Source organism: Mytilus edulis, chromosome 7, assembly GCF_963676685.1.
Source record: "Mytilus edulis chromosome 7, xbMytEdul2.2, whole genome shotgun sequence".
NCBI classification, from domain to species: Eukaryota; Metazoa; Mollusca; class Bivalvia; order Mytilida; family Mytilidae; genus Mytilus; species Mytilus edulis.
The window spans coordinates 25,632,601-25,644,306 of NC_092350.1; the positions used below are offsets into that span (position 1 = coordinate 25,632,601).

The 11,706-nt window shown below is 32.1% G+C and overlaps 1 protein-coding gene across 1 annotated transcript; it reads right to left on the reverse strand.

Annotated features, from left to right (window-relative positions):
- Nucleotides 1-1,599: 1,599 nt before the first annotated feature.
- Nucleotides 1,600-10,273, reverse strand: LOC139483042 (uncharacterized). Its single transcript, XM_071267069.1, has 6 exons — nt 10,171-10,273; nt 7,863-8,075; nt 4,761-6,041; nt 4,034-4,184; nt 3,335-3,458; nt 1,600-2,462 (listed from the first exon to the last, which is right to left on the reverse strand). Exons 2-6 carry the CDS (start codon nt 8,012-8,014, stop codon nt 1,600-1,602), a joined length of 2,571 nt encoding a protein of 856 aa, XP_071123170.1. The 5' UTR covers nt 8,015-8,075; nt 10,171-10,273.
- Nucleotides 10,274-11,706: the final 1,433 nt, after the last annotated feature.

Genomic DNA, 11,706 nt, shown 5'->3' on the forward strand with positions numbered 1-11,706 from the left:
ACAGCAAAACTTTGAGCAACCTTATTGACATTAGATATAGGTTTTACAATGTGCAACGATTTGGGCAATAAATTATGTAGCTGTAAATATAAATAAATCATTACAGATAACAAGAAATTCATTTCAAAAGATTATGCCATAAAAATAAAATGGTAAAAATATCTCTAAAAATTGAGAAAAAAAAAACAAACACAAAATTATCAAAATGTTCATAACAGATACTTTGTTGTGTCCAAGTGAATTTATAAACAACCAAGAATCACTTGCACCAGCAAAGTGGAAAGGGATTAATATAATAATAGTTGTAATAACTTGTTTCCCAATCCACTATAAATAGATATGTTTTAACTAAACCTGGTACAGTAAAAATTTGTACTATTTAGTTATCATCTCCTTAGAAATTTAAATCTGTAGGTTAAATACTTGGTGTAACCAAATGGTTAAAGGGAGACAACAATAAAATTGAGAAAGGAAATGGGGAATGTGTCAAAGTGACAACACCCCGACAATATTTATTAAGTACATGCTTAGGCTGGTCAACAACTCTAAAATACAACTATTTTTTTATTTTTCAATTCAAATTTCAAAATTAAAGAATGGCCATATCAAATATAAAACAGATCAAATCATGAGTGAGTGAGACAAACTCCATATTTTGTTAGTGTACATGATCGTGACACTATTTTGTATGTAATAATGTAAAATGGCATGCACAACCTGTGTCACCTTTCTAAATACATATACAGTGAACCCTGTTATAATAGATCGCTTATAATTTGATAGTAAAAAAAAAGGTCTAATAATACAGGGGGTCTTTAGGAACACAGGTTCAATCTATCATGAAGAGTATGTTAAAGGAACCTAAAATTTATGATCAAATAATACAGGTGGTCTCCTGAACAGGTTTGACTGTACTTGGAATATCCAAGTTTTTACTGAGGTATAACTGCAAAGAAAGGAACCAAAATACATTGTTTCAAAACTAAACAAACTTTGTGAACCCTTTTTCCATAGTTATAAGATATGACTGCTACTGTGATTTCATTTATTAGAAATATTCTTCTTCTGAACACACAACATTCAATTTTCCTATAGCTAGATATGAATCAGTTTTAAAATAAACTGATGGGGTTTACAAATTATAATTGTGAAATTGCCTACACACACAGCTTTAACATGCTGAATAAGGGTTACAAAACAACAAACTTTCGAATTTATAAATAATTTACACAATATTACAGAATAATAAATACTTAATAATATAAAAGATATACTAAAAGACACAAAATAAGTTTTTATTTCCCTCTATGAATCTGACTAAATTAATGTCCTACAAACACAGGCACATTCTTTCCAAAACATGGTAAAAATAGTCACTTGATGTATTGGAAACAAACACAAATTATTTATATGTGCTAATAGTTATTATTTTAGACAAGAGTAAAAACGTTTTAGGAGTTGGTAAATACTAGCAGAAAAAATAGGGTTTCCCTTCCAAGAATGAAATATTGATAACAAAAGTCAAAACTGAATACCAGGATAAAATATAATGTTATTCTACTATCAATAGTAAAGGTATAATTTGTTCGTTTTCTGTATTTAGCCTCCACAACCCCCACATCCTCCCCCTCCACAGCCACCACCACCACATCCACCACCATCCCCTCCACCACCATCACCCCCACCCCCACTATCACCTCCCCAGCCACCACCACCCCAGCCACCACCATCACCCCCACCACCTGAGTCCCAGCCACCCCCATCACCTCCAGAATCCCATCCACCTCCATCACCCCCTCCTCTACCAAATCCATCACCACCCCCACAACCACCACACCCTCCACAACCCCCTCCGTCCCCATCTCCCCCATCACCATCGCCTCCAACCCCATCTCCACCGTCAGCATCACCATTAACATCCCCATCTGCGTGACAGTCACTACCAAACCCATAACCACACCCATTTCCACAACCATCCAAATCAATCCCCCAATCAGATTCAGAATTATCACCTAAATATAGAACAGTGGCTCCACCCATATAACATGGATAATATCGTCTTCCATATTTTTTCCTAATATGGTGGTTAGATGGTGTCGCTATGGCCATTCCTGCTGCTGTAAACATGGCCACTTTACCAACATTCAACGTCTGAATTCTTCTACGACCTCTCAATTCAACCTTGTTCTCTTGTCCTGGTTCCCAATCATTTTGGTGTGGTTGACAAAGCACATGGAGAAGAGAAACACTGAAAGACACTGCAATATGTTCAGCAATGGTCTTACTATCTGGCTTGGTCATTATTGTACCATTGACTAGGTCAACCTCTGTGTCATCAATAGTAAATTTGTAAGAACCAAGGGAGTAGGAATTGCGCAGATCTAAGTCTATCCATGACTTATTGGCCATCTTGTACAATTTAACCTTCAAATGACCTGGATCACCAGAAATACCACCACTCCCTGAAAAACAATAGTTTATAGACATTACTCTGTAATATTCTAAATTTGCAGATCTTCACAGTGTAGGATTTATATTTAAAAATCATATATAGTATTGCATAAGAAGGTACCAATTTATGTCATTTGATGTCTGATGAATATATAAAAATACTCTCATTGGCAGTTATAATATACCATTTCACCTTATCTTTACACTAAATTGCAATACCACTCTCAGATTATAAAGATATGTTTGTTGGTTATTTAAAATATAGTATTGGAAAATCTCAAACTGAGAAAAATTCTTATTGAAAAAATAAAAATATACAACAAAACACATCTGAAAGGTGAATATTTTTGACTTGATTCTTTTAACATAAACATTTAAACATTTTTATGAACATTACACCATCTGCATTCAGTTTAATACTTAATTTCATAAACCTCAAGTTTTGCATGCAATGGTATGTAACAATTCAGAAAATCATAAATGTCATATACAGAAGAAAATATAAGGCAATACTTATTTACCTTGTGGTAATTTAACACAAACCCTTCAACTATATAGCTATTTGTTTATAGCAATATTCTGAAAACCAAGGATTTTCACACCTCATATTTTTTACTTTTAATAAATATTTGGAAAACACTCTACCAGAATGCTCAGGAATATAAGAAGTTACCCATGGTGTTGTGTGTATTCCTACAGTCAGTGAAAAAACATTATTCCACGAGAACAGTTCCTTGCTCATTGGTATAGTTTGTAATGAAATTTACAAAAAGACAAATGGATCCAAGGGCAGAAATAGTAATTGCAATATACAACCAACTCCATGATGGTTTATAAGAAGATACTGAACCGTGTTGCCAATAAGACATGTTATTTAACTTACTTCCTCGTCTGAATCCTGACCACTGTCCAAGTGCAATACCCCAGTCACCATCATTGTTCTTTATTAAAATAGATCTTTCAAACTTTACAGGGTCTAGAGTCACACACTTCTTATAATCTGCTACCTGGAGTTTTCAAGTAAAGTATTTAACAACAATTTGTGAGATACAGACTTTTATAAATCCTGTAGAAGCCTCAATCCTTTTCAGCTTGAAATATTACAACAACCTAGTATAGTGGAAGTCAATAATCTTAACCTCCTTAATGTCATGTTTTTTTATATTCTTGGGTTGCCATCTCATTGACACATACCTAACTTCTCTAACAGTTGTGAATGCTCTTTTCATTTACCTAAACTGTGTACAATAACCTACATGCTAAATTGTGCAGTTGTTTGTCCTGTAAGTTTCTGAGACCTTGCTTTAGATGTCAGAAGAAACAAATATACAAAAGTGTATAGTATTTCACATACATTTTCCTGTACAGTTCTGATGTCACAATGCATATGTAATAATACAGTTAGAATCAATTGTTCAGTGACATAATTTATGCAGATTGATCTTTTGAAATTGATTGATATAATTCTCCTAATCATTTTTAAACACATAAGAGAAACATTAAGCCTTTCTGTTTACATTAATTGCTTGAAAAATACATGTAAATATATAATCATGATGTGTAATTAAATTTTGTTCTTCACCTGTGAATAAACTGGTAGTTGGTCAGACCCAATCAGCTGACAAACAACACTTAGTTTATCCTTACAGAAAACATGTATGGCTGACATCAATAATGGGATACTGTGTATAATACGACATGTAAAGGTCACAGCTCCTGTCATGTTGACAATCCTGAAAATACATGTTACAGTTACTGTTTATCAAAGACATATTCTATAACTCTGAATAAAAAGCTTTTGAAAATGAAAAAAATATATAATATAATGACTACATGTATATGTAAGGACTATATCTAAGTAAGCATATTTTCATAATTATCATAAAGTCCACAAGGTTTACAAAATGTATTTCTACTTACATGTATACCTACTAAACTTATTGAAAATGATTGAAGATGTTTGATATTGCATCCAGTCATTTACAAAGGGGTTAAGTGTACTGGATACTAGTGTATGTGGTTCATATGTGTTTCTTGTTTCTTGCTTTTCATATAGATAAGACCATTGGTTTTCCTGTTTGAATGATATTACACTAGTCATTTGTCATGTTGGTTGGGCCCTTTATAGCTTGCTGTTCAGTGTGAGCCAATGCTCCATGTTGAAGAACATACCTATAATGTTTTACTATTATAAATTATGACTTGGATGGAGAGCTGTCTCATTGGCACCCATACCACATCTTCTTCTATCTACATCTTTTCAGTTGTATGTAAATTCTACATAACTGTTGTGATTAATTAAGTCATACTTGTGAGATGCAACTGAACAGACATTATCTGTACCCTCAGGTAGGCGTGGCAATGTAACAGGTCCCCATAACTGTTCAATGTACTCAGGCATGACACAGGACTCGAAATTTCCCATGTGTAATGTAAGTACACATGTACTGAGTGATGTAACTGTTATACCATACTTTATCTCCAGCAAAGATCCATCGGAAAGATTGACAATTGTGTCTTCATAAATTTTCTCATCCATTGTCATACATTTTGCCAGTAGTGGATTCATTTCCATACACCCTTTGACATTTTCTTTAAAAATTCCAATCTTTCCAGATTGCTTGACTTTAACAGTGATGATATCACAAAATCTGGAATCTATATCAAAAACTGATATGTTATGAGTCTCTTTTGCCCATCTATTTTCTTTTGTTGGCTTCTTCAATTTCAGCAGATCTATCCTAATCCCAGAAGTAAATTCTGTACATAATTTAACACCACATATTTTTTTCTTCATGCTGTTTGCTGATTCTCGTACAACATCTATGCTTTGTATTTCAAGGTTTGCCAGTTTGTGACTACTCTGAAAAACAACATCTTTTGAAACATTGTTGAGTTTTCCATTTGGAGGTAATCCCCTGTACATAGAAGCTATATTAGTAAATTTTTCATTGAATAATTCCTCCCACATTGTCTGAGTTTCTGACATGGACTGACATAGTTTTGATCCCTCCGTTCTATCATTTACTGAATCGTCATGGTTGAAGTGCTCTCCTAGAAGTTTCACTGTATCTGTTTTGTATGACAATGGATAAAGCTGATGAGTATGCCATATCAAGTCAATGTCATAACAAGGCACGATAAAACTGTCGGGATAGCACCGTTTCATGTGAAGAAATTTCTTATATCGGACGAGGCTGCTTTCAAGAAATTTGTTATCAGTATAATGCGGTAAGGACACTTGATAATAAAACACCTTCTGTCTACTGACAGCAGCTTCTAAATCATAAGTCAGACAGGACACAAAATCAGATGGAATTTCAAAGGTGATGGGATCTTTGTTATAAAATGGTGTATTGGGGTACATCTGATTCCAAAGTTGTTCGGCAGTTATTTGTCCTTCTTTTCTCTCTAGACCACCCATAAACTTGTGGCTCAATATTTTCCCGAATATTTTGTTGCAGTCTCTGGCATAAGACAATGGTGATAACATGTGACAGTGCCATATCCAGCATATATCTAATGGCGCTGCTACATGTAGGTGGTCATGGTTATTGACGGCTAACAATGGAAGCCAAAATTTCTCATATCTATAAAATAAAGATCACATATACACGTTTATCTTACCTCCTATACATTTCCAGGAATATGATTGGTTAAAAGCGTCCGCGTGCAAACCGTGTATATTTGATATTAGGTAAGTAGGGAGGCGGGGCTTATCTCATACACGGTTAGTAGTGGAGTTACGTCCCTTTATATTCCTTCTTAGGTAAGAAAGGGGCGGGGCTTATTTCATACACGGTTAGTAAAGGTGTTATGTCCCTTTTATCATGTTAATAAAAAACAAAACGGTACTGAGAAAAAATCTTAAAAGTTCCAACAGACGAAGAAATTGATGATTAAGATTGAAAAAAAATCATAAAACACATTTAAACCTTACAAGTCGTTATTGTTGGCATCTGTTTTTGTAGGATCAATGGAAGTATTTTATGGGCATTCAAAAACAATGACTTCAAAAGAAAACATTAAATCAGATTTGATAAAGTAACTAAATATACATATACATGTATATATATAAACATAAACATATTAAATAATATCAAGGTTACAGACAGCTAAATTTAAATCTTTTTATGTGGTACCTAACACCTTGACTAAAATTAATTTGGCTTGTTTATAATTTTCATAAATTTATACAAAATATTTGCTTTGACCCTTTGACAAAAATATCAAAATTTCAAAAAAAATTAACCATGCAGACACATTATTGAAAAAAAATGGTTGGATATATAGCAGTTGGACAAACACTTATTTTGATCATTGAGAAGCTTCATATTTTCGTAACAATAGAACATGATCAGAACTTTCAACTTATTTTACAGAGTTATCTCCCTGTAGTGTTATGTACCACCTTAATATATGTTATATCCTGTAACATTATATCCTGTAACATAAAGACGAGAACAGCCCATAATGGCAGCTAAAATTATCTGAAATTAATGTCAACAAAGATAACCGCTCTGTACAACTAACAGAGGCAGCCATTTAACCACTTATACATTGTTATATTTCTGTTGAATGACAAAACCATGAAATCAAATATCCAAGAAAATTAATACCCACAAAAATAAATGAATCCACAGTATATCAGAGAATTATACATGTATGATTTATGTGTACACATCTATACATTTTACATAAAGCATTTACTCTGTGAAAGCAAAAAAAACATTACATATCTAATGTAGACAGCTGGAACTAAAAGTCAAGACCTTATAGAATGATGAGATCCTATAATCACATATATATGTCTTTTGGTTTTGTAAAATATTCAACCTAAAGATAAGAAAAAGTTGACCATGATGAATTTGACTTTCTGTTTATTTCCTTTTATGGTTATATAGCTCTCAAAGTTACAACATATTTACGTATCCCTGACTTGCAAATGCTAGTATGTAGGTTTTTAGCATTTCTGATGAATGTAAATCTTGGCTTAGGACAATGTAGGACACAAAAATTTATCAATTGGTTATTTTCTTAAATGTCAGGAATATGACAGTTGTTATCCATTTGTTTAATGGGATTAAGCTTTTGGTTTTACTATTCATTGCTATTTGTTTAGAGATTTTCCTATTGAATTTTCGTCAGAGTTAGGTATTTTTGTTATGTTTCTTTTAAGAGGCTGTAGCAGTGTAAAAATTTTATTAACAATTTTGCACTGAAAGAGTCAATGAAAAACTAACTTATTGAGACACTCAAAAGCCACTCATACATTGTGTTTCAGTAAAAATTACTTGGAGCAGACAAAAATCTCTTATAATGTGCAAATTGAAATTCAAGTCATCAGGTCTACTTATATAATGTCTATGGGCTTTTGCTGTTGTTATAATATATATATATATACAAGTTACCTAAAAATAGCTTGTCTTACAACCTCCCCTTCATATAGATTTGTTTCTTTGTCGACAAGATGCAGGAACTCTACCTGTTTTTTGGCAGCCTCCACCAAATCAACATCAAATGCTATATCTTCATATCTTAAATTCATGAAATTTGAAGTCATCTTGATTGCTTTTAATTCACACTAAATGCTGTGTTACATGTTTATGATTTTAAAATCATCCCTAAAAATAGAATTTATGCACATACATGACATACAGTATATAGAAATACATATAATTGAAAATCAAATCACAGCTCGATCCTTATTCATCTATATACAACTACGACAGGAACCTGCCCAAGTGTGTGAGTACAAAAATTATGTTCAATAGGTATTTATGCATATGTAGAATACTCTAAATCTTTAATGATTTGTTCGATATTAGGCAATCAAAGCTTAAACATCAATATGAAACTATAACACTCTACATGCTCTATTGTTACATGTATAATTACTTTCTAAACAAATTTCCTGTTTGATCATGACACAAAACTAACCTGAATGTCTTGTTAAAAGACTAAATGACGTATTGGCTTTGCTCATCGTTGAAGGCGTACTGTCATGACTAAAAGTTTTGTTAAATGACTAAATAAGGTATGGGCTTTGCTCATCATTAAAGCTGTACTGTGACTAATAGATGTTAATTTCAGTGTCAGTTGGTCTCTTGATAATTTTAATTAAGAGATGTCTCATATAATTTGCAATCAAACAACATCTTCTTTTTTTCATAATATAAATTTAAAAATATCTTCCTAAAATCATTGAAACAGTCAAGGGTATCATTGAAACAATTATTTTTTTAAATAACTTCAGTTACATTTGGTTAATTGTTTGTTTTTATCATGCATGTATTAAAAAACTCAAAAAGGTAAATGAAACTTACATTGTAGGTTATACATGTATAAAAAGTAACCAAAATGACTTTCAAGGGAAACAATTCTGGAAATAAAGCTAAAGTTATTCCAAATTCCTGCCCCCTGGGCACTGAAGTGAGCAAAAAATTGATTTATGCAAATCAAACTAAAAAAAAACAATGCCTAACAGAATTCAGTTTATATATAAAATGCATTACTGTTCCAAACATTCACCTATTAAGTTGTTAACCAGTATGGCAGTAAACATTGTACATTTATATATATATGTATATAAAAGATCACAATAAAAAATTGAGAAATATTTTTTATGAGGATAGCGGAGTCATATCATATCATCTTGGTACCTGTTTTGACGCGGACCAGAAATGACGCACCAATTTAGTTTTGGGTTTTATATTTCTAAACAAAAGATGTGACGTCATCGATAATTACTATTCATAACATGATGGTGAAGGTCATATGACTACAACATAGATGCCTCAAACTCTGTCCAGAAATGTTATTATTGCTTGAATTAGTAAAGATAATGCAATTTCTGCCATTTTATTAAGGTCAAAAACAGTCTACCCTTCCCAGAATGATTATCAGTCCTAAATCCACTTTGGCCGGCAAAAGTATGTATGCACATGCTGCCCCAGTTTGTGTTTTTCAAATCATATGACTGTCATGTGACATGGTTTTACATTTAAGCGGGAATCACTGTAGAACAAATGATCGTCGCTTATATAATTTTCTATTGTTTATCGATTTTTTTCATTCATTGTACGAAGTATACATTGATAAATGTTTTAATGTCAATGTTGTTTTATGAATGCAATTACTTCTTATTTTCAAGTAAATGGAATATATATGTCACTTTGATAAATTTTGAACAATTTTATATAAAATTTGAAATAAAATATAGGTTACAATTAAATTAATGAAAAAAATTGTGTTGCTATCAACATGATCATAAAAGTGACTGTAAATGTCAAAATTTGTTATTAAAATTAAATTTGTTGAATAGTGTTAACTTTAAATTATCCGGATTGAAGCAATTTTTCGAACATCAGGTACACTGCAAGTGGTTTTTACTGGTTTGTTTATAGTGCGTCATTACTGGTACCCATCATAAGTTGACAGTCCGTTTGTAATGTTAGCAAACATGATTTTTATTGCTTTTACTGTTTCAAAAATCAACTGTTTAATGATTGAAATACATTAACAAGTGATCAATCTTTCATTCTATTCCGTGTTTCTTTTTCTTTTAAATGGTAGATTAAATGCAGAGACAAACACAACGTTAGGTGCGGCATTACTGGTTCCTCGGGGATACCCCTTATGCTGTTGTGGGTTGTTGCAGATCACATTATAATGATTATTTTTTTATGTGTGCCAAATTAGTAACATGAAAAAACTTACAGTTGTAGAAATTCATGTAGGCATCTCAAAACTAACAGACATATATATACCCTGAGACTACTATAACACCGTAGTCTCAGATATATATACCTAAACACTTAAACAGGTGTATTGCCTAATTTTGTTTATCGCTTGCAAAACACCTCCTTCGTCAAACGCATAAATAACTATTTATATTTCACCGAACCATGAACCCACCTTATCTGATATGATTTTACCTGTGTTGCTAATAATAATATCAAGATGGATTGGTTTATGTCTGTCACTCATCCATGGTTCATGTTTCGTCCGCATTTGTGTCGGGTTTTGTAAATATAATGGGAACCACTAATGACAGGACGATTGCCCGGATAGTGACAGGACGGTTGACCGGACGACATATAACTAGTCATAACTTTTTTGTTATCCGATAGATTTGTTTAATATTTGTAAACCTGAAAGATATTAAACTATATTTTATGAATATAAAAAAAAAGAGGAAAAATAATTATTTTTGAGCAAAAAAAGTTGACCGGACGGTATTCACACTCGCCAATATACGCTAAATATATATTCAACTGGTTGACGACAAGTGTTAATATCTCTTTTGTTTTACAATATTTGTCCATGAAACTCAGGAATCTGTGAGATTTATAAATATATTATACGAAAATATAAACTTGATTGCAAAAAATCGTGTTTTTCTCAAAAAAAAGTTGACCGGACGGTATTCACCCTCGCCGATATACGCTATATATATATTGAAATGGTCGACGACAAGTGTTAATATCTCTTTTGTTTTACAATATTTGTCCATGAAAATCAGGAACCTGTGAGATTGAATAGTATATTACACGAAAATATAAACTTTAAAGTAAAAAAGAAAAAAAATCTGCAAAAAAAGTTGACCGGACGGTATTCACCCTCGCCGATGTACGCGTTTATTATATTAAACTGAGCGACAAAAAATGTAAATATTTTTTTTTTTAAACAATATTTTATCATAAAACTGAAATATGTGCGAGATAAATAAATATATGATATGAAAATATAAACTCTATGATAAAAAAAATATTTTTCTTAAAAAAAAAAGTTGACCGGACAGCTAACATTCGCCGATATATGCCTTAATAATAATAAATTGATTGACATAAGTGTTAATATTATTTTTTTTACCATATCTGTCCCTGAAATTTATGAACATTGGAGATGAATAAATATATTATACGAAAAATTAAACTATATATTTAAATAATTAAAAAAAAAAAAAAATTGACCGGACGGATTTTACATTTAATCGATATATGCCTTAAATATATTGAACTGATCGACACAAATTCATACAAATTAGACAGTTGAACGGTGTTCATCACAGAGCCAGTCCCCTAAAACATTGGAACAACTCTGGTGAACCCACTTGCTGCAAGTGACACGTCCTCGTTTGCCTTCACATCCAAACATATTTTCCAATATATCAGGCTTACCACAAACACAGCTACATTCAATTTTTCTTGTGTGCATCTTGACTGAGTCAGCACAAGAATTTAGTGATTGAGG

What these genes read in the sequence shown, in the direction of transcription:
- LOC139483042 (XM_071267069.1), bottom strand. Translation starts at nt 8,014, where the DNA reads ATGACTTCAAATTTCATGAATTTAAGATATGAAGATATAGCATTTGAT. An exon ending in TGTTCAGTTGCATCTCACAA is followed by an intron (nt 4,185 to 4,760) that starts GTATGACTTAAT and finishes ATGTATTTTCAG; the next exon opens with GATTGTCAACATGACAGGAG. An exon ending in AACTACCAGTTTATTCACAG is followed by an intron (nt 3,459 to 4,033) that starts GTGAAGAACAAA and finishes TGAAAACTCCAG; the next exon opens with GTAGCAGATTATAAGAAGTG.